This window comes from Colossoma macropomum, unplaced genomic scaffold (genome assembly GCF_904425465.1).
Source record: "Colossoma macropomum unplaced genomic scaffold, Colossoma_macropomum, whole genome shotgun sequence".
Taxonomy (NCBI): domain Eukaryota; kingdom Metazoa; phylum Chordata; class Actinopteri; order Characiformes; family Serrasalmidae; genus Colossoma; species Colossoma macropomum.
This window is the reverse complement of record NW_023494784.1, coordinates 21,692,687-21,718,954: the sequence shown is the minus strand read 5'-3', so window position 1 is coordinate 21,718,954 and position 26,268 is coordinate 21,692,687. Positions and strand designations below refer to the sequence as shown.

General features: G+C 41.1%; 1 protein-coding gene across 1 annotated transcript in view; it reads left to right on the top strand.

Moving 5' to 3' along the window:
- The window catches only part of myo16 (myosin XVI), a 167,062-nt gene extending 142,829 nt beyond the window's left edge, over positions 1–24,233 (top strand). The window contains exons 32-35 of the mRNA XM_036595285.1: positions 397–1,569; positions 5,487–5,639; positions 7,505–7,590; positions 23,232–24,233. Coding sequence (XP_036451178.1) covers positions 397–1,569; positions 5,487–5,639; positions 7,505–7,590; positions 23,232–23,411 — 1,592 coding nt within the window. The 3' untranslated portion in view covers positions 23,412–24,233. The remainder of the gene's footprint in view (positions 1–396; positions 1,570–5,486; positions 5,640–7,504; positions 7,591–23,231) is intronic.
- The last annotated feature ends 2,035 nt before the right edge of the window (positions 24,234–26,268 follow it).

Below are 26,268 nucleotides of genomic sequence, written 5' to 3'. Positions count from 1 at the left end.
TAGGGCTCCCGAGTGGCGCAACCATCTAAGCGTTGGCCCTATCCTCGGGAGATCGCGAGTATGATCCCTGGTGATGCTACAGCCATTCGTAGCCAGTAGTCCAAGAGAGCACAGTCGACCTCGTTCTCTCTGTTCTCGGAGGAAACCTGTGTCAGCCTTCACCCTCCTAGCATTGGTAGTATCGTGTGATTGGGGGAGTCGTAACTATCGGGTGGAATTGGAGACAACTAAATTGGGTGGAAATAAAAAAAAAAAAAAAGATTATAAAGATGTAGACAGTAAAAAATGCATTTGAAAATGGGCTGAGAGTTGTTTTTTTGGCCAGAAAATGAGCAAGAAATACATTATGATCCATATTAACACATCTTTTTCCGATTTGTTTCTTTCTGGCTGCAGCTCTCTCTAAACCTCGTCCTCACAGTGACGATTACAGCACCATGAAGAAGATCCCCCCTCCCAAACCCAAGCGTAGCCCCAACACAAAGCTGACTGGCTCCTATGAGGAGATATCTGCTCCCGCCCCAATGCGCCCCACTGACATGAAGCTGGCATGCCTGGCACGTGGTGGACACCTCCTGGGCCTGGTACACAGGGCGGCGTCTGAGGATGGCCCCCACTCAGCCATGCTCAGCCTGCGCCCAGGGCATGATGAGGAGGATGTCTATATAGAGATGGTAGGCGCCTGGAGGGCTATGAGCCGGGCCGATTCCCACAGCCCGGAGCAGAGTGAAGCTGTTTATGAGGAAATGAAGTACTATCCGCCTGAGGAGGGGGTAGCCGTCCCGCAAGCCAAGACTGAGGTGTGCGAGCCTGCTCCTGCACCACCCCAGATTCTGGAAACTAAGCGGCCAGTGGCACTCTTGGACCACCCCAATGTGCTGGTGGGACGACAGCAAAGCAAGGATGGGACAGCGTGTGACATTCCGGCTCCTTTCCCCAACCTCCTGCCCCACAGGCCCCCTCTGCTGGTGTTTCCTCCATCCCCAGTCACCTGCTCGCCTGCCTCGGACGAATCACCGCTCACCCCTCTGGAGGTGAAGAAGCTACCCGTCTTTGAGACCAACCTCAACTACTCCAGCCAAGACGGCGGCAGCCCGCTCTCGCCTCAGTACACCCGCCAGAGAGCTGACTCCTCACCCAGCCTCTCTATCCTAATGCCAGACAAATCAACTCCGCCCTTGACCCCACCCCCTCCTCCTCCAGTCCCTCCCTCAGTTCCACCTCCCCCGTATCGTCCACCTTCACACTTCCCTTTCCCACCTGAAGCCAACTTCCTGGCCCTGACTCGGGCTGCCTCAGTGACCAGCACTGATTCCCCTAAACCGTCCCATAAAGGGGGTCACGGTCTAGCTGAGACGCCTCCAGGCAGCGCCAAGCCCCCCTATTCCCCAGTAAAGTCATCCCGTCCAGAGCCACGCAGGGCCCACTCCTGCTCCTCATCGCCTCTGCTCTTCAACCCGGCCAACGGGAGACCCCTCACCAGCCCCTTGGATGAGCTCAACACCCTCTTCAGCTCAGGTCGCAGCCTGCTACGCAAGTCCACCACCGGGAGGAAGATCAGAGATAGCGGTGAATCTAAGAGTGTGTGTGTGTGTGCGCACGTGTATGTGTGTGCATGTGTGAAAAACCCTAAAGATCATCATTCATGGGTCTTCAAGGCACATGAAGAAAGGGTAGAGATCTGGTCTGGTCAATAGATCTGCTCCATTTTAAAGGTATTTTCCCAGTACCATTTTGGTCACATGTGGAGACACTTTTGAGGGCTGTTGCAAGATGCTTTTATTGAAAAGGCGATGGTTTCACTCCTTTCATCAAAAACTGGGGCCTGCTTGTCAAAAAGAGTCAACTCATTGTTGATTTAAAAAAAAACAAAGCTAACATTTATAGCAAAAGTCCCAGTGCTCTTTGAACAAACCATAAAACTGAAGTCAGCAGGCCGAGGCTTGGCTGTAGGCTTTATCTGCTGTGGGAGACTAGCGTTACCACACTGCAGAAGCCCTGTCCAAACCCCTGCCATCAAACACAGCTAGACTGCTGGCTTGCCACTACAGTGGGTCTCCCGTACACACATCCAAACAAGCCTAAATGTCAGTGGTGAAATCTGAATCTATAAGAGTCTCTTGCTTATTGTGGATTATGGTGAGGTTGCTTAATAGCATCGAAATTGAAGCTTTAATCATGAAAAGACAAAAAAATAAGAGATAACAGACTGCAATCACAATAACATAGGATGTAGTGTATGTTGGGGGGAGGTCAAGAGTTTGTTCTCATGCCGTGCTGAACCCCCAGTCTCCCCCTCCCCCTCTTAACCTTTGTATTTAATTAAAGATGCTTTAGCCCCATGCTGCTCCCATCACATGGATTTATGAGCATCGGTTCACCATGACCCTGACCACGCCTTGGCTTCCCACCCTGTGTATATGTGTGTATGTGTGGGAGTTTCAGAATGTTACGAAGCCTTAAGACCACACGCCCCTTACCTTAAATCTTTTAGCACATCTTTCTTAGAGGTTTCTGTACGTGTCTGTGTTAATAAGTATAGCACTTTATTTCCAGTGGATGATTTCTGAATTCTGATTTTCTTTTTCTGACTTGTCTGTAACCAACAGGTCAGCATTCTTTATTCATATAGTTTTGCTCCAATGATAAATTAACATCCCATTATCTACTTATACATTTGATACAATAGGACAGTGGTCCTCGAATTCAGGCTTTCCATATTCTACATTTTTCTTGAATATTTTTTTTTCCACATAACAGTTGTAATTGTAATTCATATTTGCATGACCATTTTCCAGTCTCTCTTTATCTCTTAGAATTAAACAGGCTGTTTTATTACTGTGCCTTTAAGACTGATGTATGATGTATGTAGCGACTTTTCTGATTGACTGCCTTGTATTATGCCGTATTCAAAAAGCAGTCTGGGCTGGTGCACTCCTTGTAACTTCAGCATGAATGGGTGGGGCTGAACTGCAGTAGGCTGAATATGCAGATATATGTAAATTACTTGGTTTTTGTGACATCTGTAATCTATTTGTAGTAATCATCATTAACTCACCTGCACTTTGTTCTTCATCTATTTGCATACTGCACTTCATACAGTTGCCCCTGGCTGAATTACATGTTTTTACATGTTGATTTTCTACGTGAAAATAAGTACAAATCCTCTACAGAGAACACACTGCTGCACAAATTTAACATATTGCAAAAAAATATGTTAAACTCAGCAAATATATACAGACTCTGCACTAAAATGTGCAAAAAGTGCCAGATTTAAGTTTCATCCCTATAGAAGACGTGTTAACATTTTTTTCACTTAGAAAACCAATGAAACGTCGTTTGACTAGGGGTGTTCAAACTTTTACATACAAGTGGATATGGATTATGTTGTTCACTTGTTTTAAAATGCAAATCAGACCCCAACAAGGTGTTGCACTGTTGCAAGTTACTGCATTGCATGTCCACAGTTTACTTCTTATTTCATGTTTATTTAATGCTCAAACAGTCCAGCATTTTTTTATGAAAGTGTACAAGGGTTTCATGAGGATTGAAAGAGCTCATATCCTTGTAATCATATACATACACACTCAAGCCCACTAGGGTTGGTCTGTTCCTCCTTTACTATTCTCATTTTCCTGTGTGAGTCTCCAATAATAAGCATGAACATGATAATCCAGGCTTGGAGGCCCACCCCCCACTGCAAAGTGGAGGGGCACAGGGGGTATTAGCACAAGACCCATGAATATTACATGAGCAGGAGATGATGTAGCTATGAAATATTAAATATGAAAGTCTCCCATTCTGCTGACGAGTGTGGGTCATTCCATAGCCAAGTGTGTGAGATTCCCTAGAGAAACGTGTGTGTGTGTGTGTGTCCTAAGATACATGTGTGTGACACCAACGAGGAGGAAATGACTCCTTAAATTACTGTCCATGTGCATGTGTTAATCGCCGCAACATATGTGTCATCATTGTCAAGCTGTTTAAAGGCATGTATCATAATACAATCCCATCATAGCTATTGCTTTAGTATGCTCACTCATTAGTCTGTTAACCTGTTCCCTCGTGGAAGATGGGCAAGCATCAGATAGACATGACTACCTTGTACGCTCTCACTACACTTACACAGTGTTTTCTATTTTGTATTATGTAGAGTTTGTCTTCACTGGGCCAGCATTGGTAAAATGCTGTATGTGAACAACTATGTTCGTTCTGACATCTGTCAGTGAAACCTGCAGGGAGAGGGCAAGCAGAGAGTTGGGAAGAGCCTCTGACGATGCTCAGGTTCAGCCTCTACTTTATTAATGATATTACCTGTCAATCTTCTTGAGTGAAAGGGCTGTCCTGTGGAGTGTCATGTTCCATGCAATATTTGATCCCCTCTGTGGTTAAGAGAGAGAGAGATGAGAGAAAGGGATAATTAATATTAAAATTGGTTGTGAAGGCCATGTCTGGTAGAGCTGGGTCTACACTGCATAATTCATTTTAGTCCAATTTTAACCACAATTTGCCTCTTCCAACAAAATTTCACAATATGAAGTAATTTTTCCAGGTCGGAAGCTGGATTGGCTTCTTGTTTATGTATAAAAGCACAAACAAATCTGTGTACGTTTAGCTTGGTTTGTATCACATGATAACAGTGATCTCTGGGGTTTTGAGTACTTTTTCTTAGCTGAAACACATTATTTGGATAATACCCTCTTGTAGCCTTATTGTCTAGTTGAGTGCCCTCAGGACATAAATACACCAAATTCCATAGAATACTGGTGTTTTTGAAATCTGTGTATGTGGTGTATGTCCAACTTAAAAAAATTCAGTTTTTATTTGACCTTTAACTGACACCAAGCTATATATAATTAGTAGCAAGTTTGTGTCACTATTTCATCGCATATCCAACATTGTTAGAAGGTCCTTTAAAACATATAGAATCCTGTTGATCACACAGCTGTCCAGTTAAACAGTTATAGATGTTGAATTACCTCTGTGTCAAGTCTAGACCTTGTTTGGACCTCCAGTTGGTGCAGAATTAGAGGTCACAGGAGCTGCCTGAGAGCATGCTGTAATGGAAACGGGGCTGATGGCAGTGTTTTGAAGGGGCAGCTGACCTCTGTGCTAAATCCATCTTGGTGGCGGTCAGATCCAAGCAGGCCTGCATGCCACGCGGCTTAACGCCAGCCCCTCCTGCTTCCGCTGCTTTCTTCTCTGGCGTCAGCATGGGACCCCCATCACTTGTGCAGCTGCTGCAGCCTGGGCCCTGTGTGGCTGGAGACAGCAGGTGCTAGCCTCGCATTCCGCTCACTTCCGACCATCACATCAAACTCATCATATCTCGTGTATGTGGAGACTGAGGCCAAGGGTCACTATATTGTTCTGCTGATGTATGTCAGAAGTTGCAGATGTTGGTCAGAAACTGCAGGGATGTCTTGGAGGTACACTGAAATACATAAATCTTGATGATCTGTTTCCTTGATTGCTTTTTTTTGCAGGTTTCTCTAACTCCAACATGAACCTGCCAGGAAGAGAGGAACAAGGCCCCACCTCTTCATCCCCACAGCTGCAGGACAAAAACGCCAATAATCACACCTCGCCCAACTCCCCAGGCCCTGCCCCCATCGAGAATGGCAACCAGATCTCTAACGGTAACTGTAATGGTCAAGGGTGGTGAAGATAGCTGGGCCTGAACAAAAGTGGGCCCGTGTGTTTGTAACAGTCACTCAGTCATAGAGAGTCTCTACTCCAGAATGAAGATGCTCATGTGGAGCTCTTAAGGAAGATCCAATATCAGTTTAAATATTAAACTCACTGCTCAACCTCAAACCCACCGCTCAATCTAAAACCTGCCTTCAAGCACAGCTATTGGCTCAGAATTCCCTGAATGCTGTTGTTTTACTGGCTCTTTACTGAAGCATCTGCAAAAATTGCATATGATATCATGATATGTAAATGAGGTAATAGTAGGCGTGCACTTGATTTCATGCACCGAAGCTGATTATGTGCACTCTTTTACATAAGTTTTAAATACGTTTGCACGTCGTATGAAAGTTTCATGAATCAGGCACAGAATAGTTCATATGTCATTAAAGGCAGTCAAATCTGTGCTCTTTTCACGCAAATTTGGTGGAGAAGGGCTGGTGTGTTTCAATACTGTATACTATCCGATAGCAGAGCTCAGGCCTTGGCCAGACCCAATAAATAATCATAATGGTGACAGATAAAAACATGGTTCATGTCCATTAGGCAAATAAACAGGTTAAATATGAAGGGAAAGTTCTGTTCCTCAGTAGTATTTGGCCTTGCACTGGGGGGATGTGTTTACCCACTCACGTGTTCAGGCAGCTTAACCTTGACCCAGCTGACCATGACACACAGAGGAGGAAAAGAGTGATGGAGACAGGTCTGTTTGTGGGGTTTGTTGGGATGTTAGAAAGAAAGAAGGAAAATGTGCCTGAGAAAGAGAAAAAGTGGCAGAATGAGGGCAGGAATGTAGAGACAGAGAATGAATGAGTGAGTGAGTGTGTAGAACACATCCGGAGCAAGGTTGGATGGAGGCAGTGGGGACAGACAAGGGGAAATGAAGTGAGCTGACCCAGAAGCTATCACTGAGGCAGTGTGTGATTAGTGTGAAAGGCCCTGGAGTTGATAAAGTGCTCTCTCCCTAAGAGCCATCAGCCCAGCCAGGGTCTTCTTCTGTGTCTCACTCTCTGTCAAACACTTACTCCATCTCCTGCACTTGCCTTTTGTGCCTTCAGTGAGGCTAATATCTCTATGGGTAAGGTAGTGGCTTCTTTACCCCAAGCTACAGGAAGCAAGAGGAAAAATGAGTGTGTGAGAATGATCTAGCAGTGAGGCCCTTTATCATTGTAGGTTTTACAGATTTCTCAGTCCTTTAGGATAAAAATAACGGTAAATAATTTTTCAGTATTTGTTATTGATTTTAGTTATTTTTTTATTTCTTTATGATTGTTATAAATTCTAATAAATTTCAACAATAAGCATGTATATCACTTAAACTGAAATGAATGCTATTTTTTTATGTACATTTTGAATGACCATGGTCAATGTGTAAAACCTGCTCAACAAAATCTTTAAAAAAAATGTACATAAAAATATATATAAAAATATACAGACATTTTTCTTTTAATAAGTCTGTTTTGAATAAGCAGACTGTCTATTGATAGTGCAGACGTGTGGATGGTAGTGCAATAGCTTTTATAAATATATATAATAATATATATAATAATACAGCACATACAAAAAACAAAAAGTCAGTCCAGAGGTGCGTGCCTTAAGTGAAGGAACTGTTTTCTCAGTCCTTATATAGGCTGGTCCAGTGTATCTGTAGGTCAAGAGTCTGCCATGAGCTCTTCCATTAGCCATCCAGCATGAATACAGCACATTTTTCAACAAGATACTGTACCTACAAATGGCTGAGCAGACCATTAAATAGTTAGGGAAAAAAGTTTTCAAATTTCATATAACAATACATTTCTCACTGTCTGAACAGGGACATTAGAAGACGAGGGACACCACAAGTCAAATGCATCCAGTGCCTCCACACTACACCGACACATGGACAGCCATCACACTCAGGTAAAGTATATTTGAATTCTTCATTAAGGTTTACAGATTAAAAATACAAAATAAAAGGGCCCAAATTTTGGATTTGTTAGTCATCCAGTCATGCATAAATAAATTCAGCCACAAGTTTCATGGTGCAGATAAGTTCATGAATAAATAAGACCTTCTTTCCTTCAAATCTAGCATCTTCCTGTTACTGAGAAAAACAATGTTTTGCAAGTGTTTTGCTTTCGTGTTTGCAAAGGAACATGGATCAGTATGGAATGATGGAAGTTTGCTTATTGTATGCTATTAAAATCTGGCTTATGAGATTATTATATATACATGTCCTAGACTTCAAAATTTACACTATAAATCCAAAGGTTTGTAGACACCTGCTCCTTCAACAGTTCTTCTCAAATAAAGGGTATTAATAGGCAGTTTGGGGTCAGGTACTAATGTTGGATGATTAGTTCTGGATCACAAACGGCTGTTAATTAGTTCTGGAGCACTCCAGCTCATCTCAAAGGTTCTGGATGATGATCCATCACTTCAGAGAATAGGGTTCCACTGTTGGGGAGCTTTATATCCCTCTAGCTTGGCCTTAGACATGGTGACCTTAGGTTCATGTGCAGCTGCTCCATTCTATTGGCAATGCTTTTTTTTTGGGAGATTATACCAATTGTGCCTGCGCAGTTGAAGGTCTTTGTCAGCAATGAGTGCACATTAAGGTAACTGAAATCCCTAATTAGAAGGGGTTTCTGGATACTTTTGGACATATAGAGTAGCTATTCAATACACATCAGCTCTCTCCTATCTGGTTCTCTGGGGTAGTGGAGGTTTCCTCTGACCCCTCCATTGGCACAGGTAATCTTGGGTAATGAAAGTGAGAGTGGGTCGCGGGTCCTCTCAGGCCCAGCACTCTGCCAGATGAGTTGAGAGGGAGCTTATCTGGAGATTACGTTCACTGCTATATTACTCCATCCAGTGTAGACAGAGCCCAGGAATAGGATCAGTGTTCCCCAGCCGCACATCCTCAGCACACACACACACACACACACACAGGCCAAAGTTATCGTTCTGTCCCCCTCGTCTGCCCAGCTCCTCTTTTCACTGTCTTATACATGCGCACACACACTGCGTGCTGAGAGTAGGCTAAGGCTCACATTGGATTAAACCTTAATGAAGCTACACGACGCAAAGTTTCCACCACAGTATCAACATCTCTCTCTTTCTTTATCCCTTTCTCTCTCAACTGTTTTGATTGCAAGTGATAAAATAAAATTGTGTAAAAAAAAAATTCATGTGACATGACATTTCCTGTCACAAAACAGTTGTTGCGTGAGTATTGGTTTATCGATTAAAAATAGTTGTGGTTGACGTGTCCATCTATAATATTATGTTAGTTGCAACTTGTGTATCTTTAGCTTTACTGACTTCCCCAAAATCAAAAATGAAAATGTGTTTATTTTATTATTTTATTGGGGTTTTTTCCCCTATGAGAGAGCATATTTCTCTACTGTACAGAGCTGTTTGAGCCCTTTCAATTTAGAAAGGCTGGAGCCTTTTCTCTATTCGTAAGAACTAAAAAACAAAATTCCAGGGTTCTTTTTAGAACACTTTCTATTTAATGCAGCTGTACCTGTCCACCATGCTGTTTGTGCTTGTTGCAAAAGGAATGTGAGGGAAATCTGTCACATGATGCTAAATTTGTGTAAATATATGTTTCCTGAAAAAAAAAAATTGACATTTCAGGTATAGGCAAACTTTTATTTACACTAAAGTAAAATACAAAAAAAGTTTTGTCAACATTCATAAAATATTTCATATCATTTGTTTCTATAGCCTACATCGGCAAACTCTTTGAAGCGCTAAAACATTTTCGTAAAAAAGCTTTCGATGGAAACACAGCTTAATTCTCTATCTGTCTTTCTCTGTCCTGCATTTTTTGTGCTCTTTCTCTCTTTCTCCATTTCTCTCTGTCTCTCTCCTTCATTTCTCTCACTTTCTCTTTCTCCTTGTCTCACTCTTACCTTCTCACTCTCTTTCTCTTTTTCTCTATCCTTTGTCTCTTGTGCTTTCTTTCTTTCTCCTTCTCTCATTCTCCCCATCCCTTTTCTGTCTCTTTCTCCATTCTCTGACATCTTTACTGTAGTCAAATAGAAAAGAGCTATCCAAAAGGTGTTGAGATTCAGAATGTGAGAAGTCATGTCATAAAAAAAATGTTCAATGGCCATGTGGTGACGTAGCTGTGCGATCTAAATGCCTGTCAGGCACAGATGTGGGCTGAATATCAGGCTGAATTCTAACATCTGGGATCTGGGATTGCATGACATATGTGCCGTGACAAGTATGACACCTGTCATATATAATATGTGGCTTATAGCCAGAGACCTAAATCAGTCTGAGCTGAACGATCCCTATCTGCCATGTTGGCTATTGGATTTAGGGCTTCGGCCGTGTCATTTATGACATGTCATATGCTGCACATCCTGCATGCGAGTGGATGTGCCACAGAAAAAGATGGGCAGGTGATAAGGCTATTTTAAGAGCACTGAGGTAGTGGACAAACGTGTAGGATGTGATGATAGGGGTCATAATTAATGGTCAGATATGGCACATGCAATCATTCTAAATCTCTTAGCAGAGGTACACAAGACATGTTTACATGATGATATTGAGGGCAGGTGACACTGTGACTCACTGACAGCCTGGATAGAGCATTCATGATGGGTGACAGTCATATGCACATTACATAAGCCTCGGTGCTTTGGAGGGAATGTACAGGCTAAAGGACGGCCCACGCCCCATCATACAGCAATGACTTTACAATATAACGACTGAACATTTGCAAAACCATGTATACAATGAAAGTTCCTCACCCACACATAAACAAGGGAGAGTTACAGTAATGGTTATGTACTTTTATAGTGACAGAGAGGGAGTGTGTGTGTCTGTGTCTTTGTGTGTGATATCCAACAGAGGCTGCTGTCTGTCTCGGCTTATTATCTAGACCTCCCTGCTGTGGGCCTCGCATTATGCAATGCGTGCTAAGCTGTAATGATTTATGAGCTTGTGCACTATATAGGTCACTTTGCTCTCTCCAGCACTTAGGTGTTCTTTCACATAATGTGTGTATGTCTAGTGTGCCCACACGGGCCACTTGTCATTGAATGTAAAACACCACATCAGGTAAGCAGTTATCATGAGCCATAATTACTGTAGTATACCTGAGTGGAGAGGTGACATTCTCTCTCTCTCACTCTGAGGTAGTATTGTTAAATGAGCCCGTAGGTAGAGAGCAGTGGGTTGTTTATCTATTAAAAGAGGAACGTAATGTGTCCTACTTTCTCAGCGACAGCCACAGTGGCCTGTTTCCAATCTAGCGCAGACTATCCTATGCTAAGATTGAATTAAGCCTGTCGTTATTCTAATGAACAGACAAAAATGTTGTGTAATCACATAGCCTGCATCTTATGTAAGCAGCTACAGGTATGTTTGGGGAGTAATAAGCTGTGGGGTTTCAGCATCCTCAGTTTGAATTTGTCTTTCTTGTGTTAGTGTAGTGTTTAGGGCAATGACCATGAAACAACCAAAAGATGCAGAACACTACAAAATGACATTTCATATTTTGTTATTTTGTGATTTGTGACTTTTTTTTTTAAAAGAAATCATTTTCAAGTAATATGTAAACATTGTTAAAGTTCCAAAAATTACCCAGTTAATAGAGCCAGTATATGTAAACTATACTGCAGGAACAGCCTGTTTTGAATTCGTTGTTTACTGATGTCACAAGAACCAAATCATTTAAATATATCCACCTATTCGGTTGTTTAGCTCTGCCAATTCACTTTGAAGTTCTAAGGAGTGTTTCAGCTTTGAAGGCTTTTTGAAAGAGGCACAATACAATTGTGCCAATTAAACAGAGCTTATTTATCATATATCAGTCTCAAAGGTCCAGTAACAACAGCTGGTTTAATTCTAAGAGATAAAAAGAGGTTGGAAAATGGTTATTGCAGCTGTTAGGACAAACGGGTTTTTTTATTTTTTGATATAAATTGCAAATACCAGCTGCCCCTTACATTGTTTCAAAATTTCATGATGAATGGACCAATAAAAAGGTCCGAAATTACTTGGAATAAATATTTTTTTGCATTAACTTCCATTAAAAGTTAGAATGTTTTTTTCTCCTTCTCCTGTAGAGCCTTTGCCTTTTTAGAGATAACAAGTTTTTGTTCCGTCAGCAACAGTATGTAAAAATGAATTATGACTTCAGTGATTTTGGCGCATAAAGCCACACCACTGTTATAAGTGGACCTCAAGGTAAAATTAAAATACAACAAAAATATCGGATTTGGGCCAATAGAGAGTCTTCTACTCTCCAACTGAAACTCATGCACCACTTGGCTTTGTTGTGTTATTTTAGGAGGTGTATTGAACGTTTCACTAGCGATACCTAAGCCTGGCCTGCCTCTAGGGACACTCAATGCCACAAGTTCTCCTGTTTCCAGATCCCCTTCAACCCTCCATCCTCTTGCTCTGTCACATGATAGGGTTGGGGTCACATGACTGCCCGGAAACCAGGAAGTACTTGGCCGGTGGAGAGGCAGGGACATGGCCGTAAAAGGCATTTTAAACGATAAACATGTCTTACAGTCGTGCACATCTCCTGCACTTTAAATAAAGCTTTAATTATTCAAGTGGCCAATGAAATATTCACAGGTACAGAATTGCCCCCAACAGAGGCAAACGATCTAAACTCAGGCGCTCTGAAACTGGACACTTTTGTACTGAGCTACATAAGCTGGAGAGTATTCTCCTTCACGGCTAATGCTCGGCCCTGCTAGTAACTTTATACTTGCTCTTTAAAGCTCAATCGTCTGTGCCAGGTAGACACAAATGCAACATTTAGAGCAGCAAATACACTAAAGTAATGTGCTGTATAAATAAACTCAGTTTACAAATTGGCCTTTCAAACCACAATCAGAACTTGCTCACCACTACAGAACATTTTACTTGATTCTTGATTCAGCTTTGGTGTTGGTACCTGCAACAGAGCAAGAAAAAAAATATTTTTTATTACATTTTGTGTAGTGCAAACAGCCAGGCTTAGACTGAGCAGATATTTTAGCGATTATCAGTGCGCATGAATGTAACTCAGTAAGCCTACATCTTCTTAAAGACCCAGCATTGGTATGCAAGTGAAAGACAGCACATTCGAAAGTAAGGCAAAAGAACATAGATACCTGTTTCTGCTACATCATAAAAACAGTCTTTGTCTGTTCCAGTAAGTTTACTGTACCTACAGCAGTCAAATCATTGCTCATGGGGCCTGGTTAGAGTAAAGCCAGATGGCTATAGCAACATGCCCCCTTCCATTACTCAACTCTAACCCCAACAGAGGTCAACTTCAGAAGGACACTCTAGCCTGTAATGTCCTTATGGCACTCGGAAGCAGGAAATGGCCTTTTAATGCAGAAGTCTCCTTCCTCGCTGCTAATGTGCCCTGGCAACATATCTGCTTCATATTTCAGCAGCCAGCCTGCCTTTACCACATGTCTCTATATGCCTACCACATCCGCTCACCATTGATCTGCTTTTTTATAAAAAAAAACAAAACACGTCAACATGCGGAATATTGTGATGCTTAATTATTGATTGGCTCAGCTTGTCTTGAGATAAGTATTGAGAGGGGGAACGCTCCGTTCTTATCAGTGTTCCAATTCATTCGGAGGGGAGAATTCCCGAGAGGAGCGAGAAAGACAGCTGGAGGAACAAAGTGTTTTCATTCATCCCGTCGGCTAATGGAGGAGTCTTGTGCTGCCTGTCCCAGAAGAAGATGCTCTACAACCTTAGAAAGTCATCTATTATGACAGAATTCCTCAGACTCACAAAGGCATGAAGTTCATGACTTCATGCCTTTGTAGAGACAGTAGAGACTTTTTTAGGAGCAGAACTAAGATGGATACCACAAGCAACTGAAGGTTTGACTTTGAAAGCCTAATGTAGTTTGCCAACTACTGGGGGTAATATCATGTAGCATGTGCAGTGTTTTGCTAGTGAAATTATTACTTTTTTCATTAGGTGTGAAGAGCTTCACTTTAAAGAATAAAAAGCTGTATCTAACCACTTCTTACTGTGACAAATTTATAATGTATCCAGTTGCTTGACTACGATGTGCCTTCATCTTCTAACAGTGTTATGAGTACCTCATTCTCACAAATGTCTAGTAGTGGTTTTAAACTGTCTTTACTGTAAAAAAGATTTGCCATTTTAACTTGAAGTAAGTAACCTGGCTGGCTTAAGATTCAGAGTTCACTGAACCCAAATAATAAGTTAACAGAACAATAATCCATGCCTTACATCCCATTAACTTATTATTAGAGGTTCAACAAAATCAAAATTTTAAGGCAACCAGCTTAGTTATTTCTTTAAGTGAAAACACCAAATCATTTTTACAGTGTTCTTTTCTCTCCTCCTCTAAAGCATATGTATCTGTCTCTCTCTTTCCTCTCTTCCAGAGGGGGCATCTCAACTTCTCGCCCTTTGGTGCAGGGGCAGCGCTGTAGCCTGGGCATGGGTAGTGTCTTTGTGGGGATGGGGTGAGTCTGCTCTACTGGCCGGCACCTCATTGGCTCCCCTTTCGCCCTGAGCTCCACCTGTGCCACTCCCTCTTTTCATCCTTTTGATAGGAAACTGCAGCTCTGTGCTCTTGCCACAAGCTTCATTTTGGTTTATAGCCTCATGTCTGCCAGTAAAGGCCATTTGAAATGGAGTTCACTTGGCAGTCTGTTGCACAGTGGTGTGTTACTTGGAAAAAAAAACAAGCAGTGATCAGTCAGAGTGAGCAAACTCAGAACTCTGTCATTTTGTTTGGTCTTTATGTACCATAAAGCCTGAGACAGTGGAAGATATCGGATATTGTAAATTGAGAAATCTCTAGCATTAGCATTAAAGATGTTATGCATCAGTATTTTTTATTTTTTGTTAAGATGAGGTAGGAATGGTCCCTTCTGAAAGCAAATGTGGAATGCGACCAAATATGGGCATCCACAGAGATGTGCATGCTCCTGTCAAGGCGCTAAAAAAAAGACAAACGAGCTGCAGTTTTTTACTCCAGTGCCTGCTTTCCCCTCTGCTGCTCTCTCTTTCGTTGCTGACTCCATAGCCGTCCTGCTCAAGCCTTCATTCAATCAATTCCTCCTTTGAGTTCTTTTCTTAGATTTATTTATTTATTTACGCCTGAGACAGAGGCTCTTCATGCTCTTTATAGAATTTACCCACATGCTGAGATGCTTATTGTTGGCTGCTGAATCATGCCTTATGTGAGCAAAAGCTTTGAACCACGTCTCTGCTCTGACTCAAACGATTAAGAAACCACAATCATTGATGTGTGCCAAATACATCATTGTGTGTTTTGAGCAATGAACAAAAAATGTAGCATGCACATGTATTGAGTAATGTAAGTAAGTGTCACTGTTGGTTGCTTATGTTGTAAAGTATATTTAGAAATAATCCGAAAGAAAGTGCCATACCAGCTTTTTTCTTGTTCCTCCCTTTTCATCTGACCTTTTTCCTCAGTCCTCAGTGAACATCTTACCCACTGTATTCCACTCTTTAGTGTAACATAAGGTTTGGTATTAACCTCTGCTGAACTGACTCAGGTGGAGCCCTGCCTTGGCCTGGATTGTCCTGTGAAGGCAAGCTCTTTCTAAGTTTGTCCTGCTCTGACCTGGCAAGCTGATACACATTACTGAGTGTAAGAGCTCTCAGGTGAACTGCTAAAGCCTGCAAGCTGGAAGCTTTTCAGGAATATGAGGAGAGGGAGATGAAGAGCTGACTTAGGTTACTGTAAGCCACAAATCCAATCTGCTTTTATTGCCCACTACACCAACAGCAAATTAGTCGTTTTTTATTGTTTTGTTTGCATGTTTGTTTTCGTTTATTTTCAGGACAAATATATAGGAAAAATGGGTGACATAGAATGTCAGGAGTGACACAAGATCCTTTGTCAAGTGTATTTACAAAAGCTACATGTTTCATTGAGAGCAGAACCATTTCTTTTTGGTTACTGAGATTAAGATTAGGGTTAGATTTAGAACATTCTTATTATATAAACAGTACTGTACAGTGTGCAAAACTCAGAGACCATTTAGTTTTTTTTTCTTTGATTTCCCATCAAAACAGGCATTTACTGCAAGTTATTCATTTGTCAGCATGGAGATTTGCATTGTGTTTTTCAATTAAATCTGCAGGTATATTTTTCCATGCTTCTTGTAAACACCTCCAGAGTTCAGTCTTAGAAGTTGGTTACATTTTCTGTTTCTCACAATCCAGGTCATCTAAAATTTACACTGATCAGTTCATAAAACCTTACTCCACCTCTTGGATGTCCAGCTTCAGTGTTCTAGAGCATTGTTTTTTGTTTTGTGCAATTTTATGTTAAATATATGTTTCCTGCTAGTATAATGAATAACTTAATGCCTGTTTTACTGGTAATTAAATCAACAAAAGGGTGGTTTTTGCACAGTGATCACAGTACACTAGCTAGTTTTCTGTTTGTTTTTGAGATTGTGTTTGACTGGGTTCTATATAGAACCAAAAAGGGTTCTTCTGTTGTTACGATGTCAAGCTTGTAATAATAGATGAACCCTTTTTGGTGCCCTTTTAAAAAAGGTTCTATATGGAATCATATTCAACGCATTCTCCATCAATCTGAAGAACCCTTTCACAATGCAAAGAACCATTTAATCATGCAAAGTGTTCTTTTGAGTGTTCATAGTTCTATATAGATCCATTTTCTTTACCCAAGAACCCTTGAAGAGCCATCATTTGTAAGTGTGTACAGTCAAATAGCAGCTTTCAGTCTATCCGATACATTACTCATATAAAGGGGACAAGCACACTTTTCCAGAGTAATGCCACCAATACTGCTTCTCTAAAGTGTCTGAGAAAGAGTTTCTATACAGACAACAAAAACTTTGAGAAAAACATCCTCCCCACTGCTGTCTTGCACATAAACCCGACCACGCACCTCATATTTGTTGAATGGCTCATAATCCTCATCCTCTATGTTTTGTGTGTGTGTGCAGTCTAATTCTGTGGTATCTGATTAAGATGAACTGGCCGACGGGGGTGTGTTTCCCTCCCTCTGAGTCTCTAATCTGATGAGAGCACACTCCCTAAACAATGCCCACCCATTCACTCCCACCACTACCCAGTTACACCGCAGCATCTGCCTAATTTACCCTCAAGTTGCACCACTTTCGGACAGGATAATCCTCAATAAAGAGTGTTTGGAATTTGAGTCAATGAAAGCCCATGGAATTCTGCCACCTTCCAGAATAAAGACATAACAAAGTGGCTCCACGGCAGCTTTGTTCCCAACAGTGGCTTGTTACAAATAAAAGAAAGCTAGGATGCAGAGACAAAAGGAACAGACACAGTTTAATTGATGTCCACAGACAGGCAGTGGACATCGATTGAAGCGTTGCATAATTATGTATTTAATACATACCTAAATCGGTGTAATACTTCAAACATTTTTAATCTTGGTAATTGTGAATAGAATGTGTCTTGGTGTGTTTAAGGGGGGATTTTGAGTCTCCTGTTGACTTTTACATTGTACAGATGAATCAACCAGCAGTGGAAATTTTAATTATGTGCATCATCTAATTCCAGATTTGGCAGTCCAGCAGAATCCCATGTGGGAATGGCTGCCGAACAGGGAGCTGTTGCTGTAGGCTTACTTTTAGTATGAAAGTGAGGGGAGAGATGAAGTGAAAGAAAGATTAGTAGACTGATCTCCTATTGATTATCAAATAATGTAAGCCTCTGTTTTGACTGAGTGTATAGAGAAAAACATGGTATTTCAGCAGGATGCTTGTATTTTCCATGCACTTCTTCATAGATGTAAAGGATTTAAACGGCCCATATCATGAAAAACCGAATTTTCCTCTCTTTTTTTAATAGAAGAGTTTGCTGTAAAAAGTTTCACCCGTCATTCTGTAAAAGCTGTAAAAATTGAGCTGTCATGAAAACCAGCACACTTATGCAAAAATTTTGGACACCCTTGTCACGTTACATGTTTTGTTGATTTTCTAAGTGAAATTAAGTTGACACGTCTTCTACAGAGAATAGACAGAATTTTGTTCTGCAGATTTTAATTTAAGGTTTACCATATTGGAAAAAAAGTAAAACAGAACATATAAAATGTGCCATAACTTTTACATAGTCCACGTTATGTTTTATTTTTTTCCAATATGTTAAATTCAGCAAATAAACATTAATTGTGCGTAAAAATGTGCAGATGTGTGTTTCATAAGGACGGGGTTTTGACTTCTTTTCCCTTAGAAAATCAACAATGGCCATAATTTGTCCAAGGAGTGTCTTAAAGCCTGTATCTGCCAGTTCAGAGATGCTAAATTACCCCCAGGTGTGAATGTGTGTGTAAATGTACATGTCTGTGTGTCTGCCCTGTCATGGACTGGCAACATGTCCAGGGTGTTTTCTGCCTTCTGCCCAGTGAGCTCTGGGACAGGCTCCAGCACCACCTGCCACTCAGGAGGATAAGCGGCTTAGATAATGTATGTGTATCTGGCAGTTCAGCCTACATCCTATTCATGTTGAAGTTCTGAATAGTGTTTCAGCCCGGCCTGCTTTTTGCTGCACGATATTAGGCCAGAAAAATGGTAGGAGCCCTTTAAATTGTATGTACCGCTATAAATTGTTAACATGATTTCCATGAATGAGTAAAATGATAAGACGGCATTGAACGTGGGTGGAAAGTGATTGAGAGAGGGATGGACTGAGCACAGGAGATTAGAAAGCTAATGAGTAGATGTTCTTGATGGTTGAAAATATAGCAGGATTTTGCCTCATACACTCTTCAGTAATGATGCCGCTTGATTGCTGTGCCCTTTGTGGTGTGCTTTCAGATTGCTTTAATATGTGTGAGGTTAATGTAGTCTTGGTGTCTCCGTAGTGTCGGGTAATCCGTAGGCTGATAAGACTGTGATGAGGCCAGTATGTCCTGCTGACCTTTCAGTATAGTGATAGTCAGAAGTGACCCTCATTGGGTTCCAGCTCCATATGAACATAGGAGGAGGAGCAGGCTTTAATGTCAGAGCATGAACTGTCTTCTCCACAGGGACCAGACATTTCACCATCAAACCCCCCCTAAACACGCTGACCAGCTACCCCCACCTCTGCCATTTACATACACACTCCCAAGCATGCCCCTGAGAAGCCCTTGATGTTGGAAATTCTGTCTGAATTGGACATCTGGACAAGCAACTTTGCTTCAGATTTGCAGAACTATCAGAGATGTAAAAGATGTATTTGACCCATATGTTAAGTGTTTATGCAATTAGTGTAAAGGGCTTTGAAAAGAATCTCTCATCTTCGTGCCTCCGCAGTGACGCTTCACCGCACACTGGATCATTGATCACATTAAAATTGCAAAATAACCTGAAATATTCCATCAATATGGTGTAAATGAACTGATTATTCATGAGGTAGAGAAAACTGCAACGTTTTTCAACCTTATCTCGATCTTCCGCATCTGTTGGTTACATTTACAGTAGAAGCCAATGGGTAAATGCTAAAGTACCTGCTTGGTGGAAATGGCCAGGTTATACTGGAGGGATCTTATTTTTTGGGGTGGGGGTGGGGGAAATTGTCTCATAAATATACCTCATGATTTTTTAATCAACCAATAAATATACTTTTATTAATATATATTTTTTTCTTTACTTTTGATTTTTCTGTAAACGACAAGCTAAAAGCAAAACTTGATTGTTTATTATTAGCTTGACTTTTCTGTACATTAGGGTTTATTTTGCTGGAGCTGCAAGAACAAGAACACTTAAAATATACATGTTGCCAGCAGTCCTTTTTTACATAAAGCAGGCAAGATTAGTTTACAGAAGTTTACAAAGAACAGTCTGTAAACAGGAAAATATATTTTGAAATACATGACTGAATTGGTTTGTAAACAAAGAGATACAGACATTTTCTAAAAGTTAAACAAACAGCACCATATAAAAACATCTCCTAACGGTTAAAGGAACTTTAATTGCATCTACCAATCAAGACTTTCATCAAGGCAGAGGGCTCAGACTTGAAAACATGAGATGTTTGTCAAAACAACCACTGTCTCAACAAAAATACAAAACTATCTTGCACGTATTTGATATGATCTACTTAACTGGAAGGTCAAAAATGTCCAGTGCCCATTTAGTTACATTGTCATGTATTTAAATATCTATCATATAAATGCCTGATGCTAGTAGGCTAGTTATCTCAGTATTAATCATTACTGTCCCTTCAGCCCTTTTGTGTGGACAGTTAAAAATAAGCTTACTTAATGAAGTTTTCTACAAACTCATGAATCGTCAAAAAAGGTAATCACTTAGAGTATGCTTAAAATTCAAATCACAACATGAAGGTTGGATTAAACTAGAATGCGAACGACCACATCTATTATCAATTGTGGAATTTCTCAGCTGCTTTTACCATACCTTCCGAACTCACTTACGAACCTCTGCAGAATGCATTACCATGGAGGACCCTGCTGCACCGCAGCGTTCCATTGAGTGAGCGGGCTGGACATAACGCCACTGTGGATTATGCACATGCATTGAAACAAAGTATAACAGCACTATGTGGTTTTCACTATTAAAACAATTGCTTAGAATTTGAAATCTGAGCCAGAACTCCAGAACTCCAGTGTGGCCCATTGCTCCCCTGGTTATAAGTGAGTTTCAAGTTAACAGATTTTCTGTTCTTGTACAATGCACAGAGAAACACCTCAAAACGATTGTCCATGGTAATGCTAAAAATGCGACAGAGATTGGGCTGAAAAGCACTGCAGTATTCTTTTAACTAGTCTAGTTAACACAGTGTCAGCTTGCTGTTCTTGCTCCTGGAGACTCTGCTGTCATTGCTGAAAATAAACAGATGTGTGTAAATTATGGATTAGACTGCTGTGCACTGATGGATGTGTATGCGTGTGTCTGGCTCTCCCTGGGTGTCCTGGATCCTGGGATGCACCACTGCTCTGCTGTAACATCAATTCTATGCTCTGACAATGTTTATGGATGAGTTCTTCCCCCGTGTCTTCAGATGAGATGACGAAACAGGGATAGCCTGGTGTCTCATCTGAAATGCTCTCAGCACACTCACCACCCTGTTGAGTTTCTTGTAAAATGTTCCTGCAGTAGTAAGGCTTTAATCCTCAAACTGCTCTTTTAGGCTCCTGAGCCTGAACGGCAGTAAAACTCTGCTGTATGATGATAGCTAAAGCACAGCCGCACGAACACGTTTGTATGCATTATGCGGTGTATGCAGTGATTCATTGCTTCTAACTTCTCCTGTTATTGTGAAAACGTCATTATCCAAACATTTTTCTTCCTAGCTTTGCAGCTGCTTTCTTGCTCTTTTGCTTCAGAAGCTTTTTTGCTTTTTCTTTTTCATCTTCTTTTTTCTCCTTTTCTTTCTCTCAGCTCCAGCATAACTGTTGTAAATAATATCTAAGGCAAAACAGCATGGAATAAGCTTGAATGCATTATGCAATGCGGGCATTGATGCAGTTTCTAGCTTCTCCTTTCATTATGAAAGCACCATTATCCAAACATTTTTCTTCTGAACTGTGCAGCCTTTTTGCTTTTTCTTTTTATTCTTTTTTCCCCTCGTCCTCTGCTCTATTTACACATTTAGACAACATTTAGGCTCTATATTTTTCTTTCCACTCTGTGACCATATGTGTGGAGATAATGATTCACAGTCTTTACAAGGCATCCTTTTAGATCTCTGTTCTGTTTAAGCAATCCACTATTTGACTGAAGCTCAGTGGGGGGAACCAAAAGAAAGTATGGTAGGGATTTTTTTTTGAGCCCCCTCCTTTGACCACTCTTAGCCTTATGGTTCTCTGCCCCCAACCCAGCGTCCCCATTTCCTTCTTGTATGGATTTGAAGCCCAGAAGGAGGTCTTGTTCCAATTGCTGGCATTTGCCAGCTGCAGATGATTAGAATGTATGTTGGATGGATTTATCTGTGCATTGATTACTTTTGACTGATGGATGAGGGCTAAGCGTTATGTGTGTGCAGCGGGGACTGTTAGTTATGTCTCTCATGCATATACATTGACATCAAGCAGCAGCTGTCAGGACAAGGTTCTGCCTCCATGGGTAATTCATGCCCAGGTATTTTGCAGCTGGGGCACTACGGGTGAGCAAGTCATTTTAGCACCGTATGGCGCCGCGAGCAGACAGGTGGGGGAAAACTGTTACACATGAAATATGGATTTGACTCAAAAGGCCTGAAGTCATGGTAAGTTTTTAATGGTAGCTGATTCATCATGCTAGTTTGCCCCAAAGCTCCGATCACATATCTCCCAGCCATTTTCATACATTGGCTGCTTTTATGTTTTGTGAATTGAACATAGAAATCTCATGTGTAAATGTCAGTTATTTGCATTGTCCTGTGTTCTTTCTGCCTTGTGTAAAATTGGTAACTGTTGCCATGCACAATTTGTCAGCCACCTTTGCACCTGCTGCATCCGTCATTGAAAATCGACTACCATAGGGCCACTGCTGATCAGATATTATTTGTGTGGTGGACCAATCTTAGCAGTGAAACTAACATGGTAGTGGCATGGTAAAGTGAGTATATCAGGCATTGCTGGAAACACTGTGTACACTTATTGTATACATCTTTTTACTGTGTAGTTACAGATAGAGATTATAGATAATCTCTGCACAGTTTGTTTTAGTTATCTTCATAGCCCTTCATCAGTGGGTCAGTTTCTGATCACAGTTGACCTCTGTTGGCTGGATACTATGTGCTGAGAGTAATCTACCACTAATATCTGGTTATTGGTGGTCCTGTGATGGTCTGTTACCATTGATGGACAGAGTAGAAGGTAGTCTCATGGGACCAGATGTGATCTTGAAATGAAAATGCACATCTTGGGACAATTTATTGGTGCTTGATTGTTGCAAAATCCACTACAAACAAGACAACAGAAATCCTCTAGTGTATGCTCTTTTAATGTCTGCAGTACAATTGATAACACAAGCAAAACAAGCTAGCTAGCTAGCAAAACTCAATTATTAGCAAACCTTCACTATTCAAAATGAAAGCTTTAGAAACATTATTTGATTTTTTTTTTCATTCTTCAAAATGAATGTATCAGAAACATTTTTTTTAAGAGGTGTACATGATGCACAAAAATGATTCACTTTAAGTACTACATTTGAAGACTCATGTACCTGATATCTTCTAAAGCTAAAGTATAGTCTTGTTTAATGGAACTGTGTATGTTACATCCGATGACAGGCTTGTTGTCCATCTGATAATATTGATGCGTGCGCCATTGCCTCCTACTTTGAGCTCTACCTTCACAAGGCATTGGATGGATTTTGAAATTTCACACTCAATTTGCCCCTTTCCTACTGAGTTTACACTCCCATCCACGTTTAGCCCAGAATTTCTTATTGTTGTCCCCAGATGTTTACAGTACAGGATCACATGTGGCATTGCAAGACTAAGACAATAAATTATGAACTAACAATTGACAGGGATTGAAAGTATGTGGATTAAAAGGAACACTATTGCACACTTTGAAGGCTAAGTCTCTCCCTGTCCCTCTCTCTCTGTCTGTCTTTTCTCAGGTCATCCAGCGATTCCGTGTGTGTGGAGATCAGAAGGCTGCTTTGCAGGATTTGTTTCGACGGAGGAGGAGTGTGTGTGATGGTCGGACAGATTGGCAGCACGCCTGGCTCCACACACAGGCCTCACCTACCCTGTTGCTAAAACACAAAAGTAATATGGAAAGGAAAACATCACCATAGAGGCCATGTTACATTGGTTCTGGCTCTACTGCCCCAGCCTGACTGGCCACCCATCTTCACAAAGACTGTCCCTTTACAAAGTGGCTGCCTATGGATTGGAGTTTTCATTAGGTGGTGGTATGCTGATCCTCATCCTCAGACAAGGACTCTGTCTCATCTGTTTTTCTTTTTTCTCTCTGTTGTCTCTTTCTTATCAAGTCTTCACTGTTGGAGCAAAGTTGAATGAGACATAGGAGAAACTTAACTTTACTATTACTCTCTCTTTCTCTGACTTGTGGCCACCAGGGACCAAATAATGTGGAACCCCAAAGGACTCACTGCCATGCCTTAGTCTAGAGAGAGAGAAGTAGAGAGAGTTCACATCTGGCCTGGGTGGCTCCTCTAAACCTTACAAGTCTACAGCTACTTGTTCCAAACACCGCACCGGTATGGAATATCTGATCCGAGCCACTAAACTTAGGGCTGTACAAGCATATCTGTAACTTGCCCCTCTGTATTGTAGTTTCAGTCTCCATTTGTATGCCATATATTTCAGTGTTGCTTCTCAGAATCAAACTGGTGCTGGTTGCTCCTTGTGTTATGCTGTTGCCTTAGTTGGATAAAAAAGTGGCATTTGTGACCCAGCTTAAGTGCAGCATGACATACAGGGGCGGTGGACATCTTTGAAGTTTACATGATGCGTCTCTTTGTCTCTGTGAGGACCTCAGTGCTCTTGCTTTGCGAACTGTGTCTTTTCTTCAGGTTCAGCGACGCAGCTATGCCTCACACTTCTTTTCAGGTGCTTCTGAGACCCACCTTCAGAGGTCACGACCCTTTTCACCGGCGCCGTGAGCTCTCGCAAAGGCTAGGGTTCAGGGAAACTCTCAGTGATAGCCCAGGTGCACTTTCATCCAACACTACAAAAACCACCAGCTTCAGACGCAAAGCACACGTCCACCTGACTGAGTAGAATATAGCACACTCCAGGCTAAAACAAGCAACACATAGACACACAAAGCAAAACAAAAGCTAGTGAATATTGAAGATTATAACACAGCAAACAGTACTTTTAGTCATACCCTGTAACTAAGACTGCTACAGGATAAAGACAGCTGCTAATCAAGAGCACAGGTGTATGAACATTAACAGACATACATGTGGATCCAAATTATGATTTCACTACTGGGATTTGACCTACTCCAGGCTTCACTCTTCAAGGGTTTCCAGAAGCCCTAATGATATTTCCTAGGTGAGATTCCTAGGTGGTGGCAGATGACCAATATACAGCACATAGAGTGCAGTCTGTGAGTAACTGGGCAGTGACATGCTTGTTATTTTGGCTCTGTACTCATTGGATTTGAAATCAAACAATAAGGGTTTATTGAAGATTATTTACATCTTTGTTTAAGTTCATTTGCTGCTATAAGTAACTTACCAAATTAACATAGTATTGCTGTTAGAACAAAACCTCAGATCTAAAAATGGTAACTTTACAGGAGAAAGACAAAATATATGTGTACATATACACTGTAGTATTCATGGTGATGGAGCTGTCATTTCCAAGTGAGTCAGGTCTTCTGTCGGCCTTATGTGTCCATATCGAAGTGTATTATAGATGAGGCAGAATGCTTTGGATCATGACCACTCAAGCATATAATCCGTCCATAAGACCTTGTCCCAGAACTGTAACCTGTAACCTCGTCTTTCTCCTCTTGAGGCTTACCAGTTGTTTGCATCTTGTGGTAAACCCTCTGAGGTCATTTTCTCTTATTTTTCTCTTGATGATGATCTTTGATGTATATGCCATCTTTAAAAAAAAAAAAAGGTTCCACAAAGGTTCTTTAAGCATTACCACGGAAGACCATTTGGGTTCCCTAAAGGACCTTGTTAAACAAGGGATTTGTAAGTGTGAAGAACCTTTCAGAGGTTTAAAGAACCTTTACATCATGTAAAGCCATGGTCACCAACCATACCCCTGGAGAGTTCTTCTATACATCGTGCAAAGAACCCTTTTTGGCACCTTTAAGAGTGTATGCATACATTTTTGATGTGTCTACAACTTTTTTCATGATTCAAAGTCTTCTGACTCATCTGCTAGTGTAGTCTTTGGTAGTCTGCCAGGCTGGTTGATGTTGCTAATCTCACCAGTACGGTCTTGCTTCTTAACAATGTACCAAACAGTTCATTTTGACTCATCCAATGTTTTTGGCCATGATTTGATTGATTTATTCATACTGCTCAGTCTTTCCTGGCACTGATTTGTCTTTTTTCCTAATGCTGAGATACAACAGTACCACACTCCAGTTGCCAATGCCAAAAGAGAATAAACTTGTTAAGACCTTAGAACTCTAGTTCTGCTGTGCTTGGACAGATACTGCATCGACACTCAGCTGGCAAAGAAAACCAACTGTCCAATTATGTCCACATCTAACATGTGACAACTATATATTAAAATTGTTCCCAAATTGTTCATGCAGAAAGTTTGTAAATACTCTCAAATGAAAACTGACAGTGTGCAGTTTAACTGGACAGTCATTCAAATTCAGCATGCTTCTGAACAGAGCCAAAAACAAAATCTGTGCCCAATTACTTACAAATTGCTCTTTATCTTCTTTGGTCTCCTTTGAGGCCTCAAAGCTGTCATTTGTTCTTAATGAGTAAAACTCATAACATCTCAAAAAGATTTTGAGAATTGTGAGAGGTGTAGCTATACACTCCATATGCACATAGATGTTTTTCCATTGTTTTTTGTTTTTTTCTTTAAATGAATGTGTGTATGTAAATGTTGAATTGTGGACCGTGAACGGGTTCTTTGAGATCCCACAAAAAGCACTGAGGGGTGCCTATTTTTATGAGTTAATCAGGTCCCTATTATCTG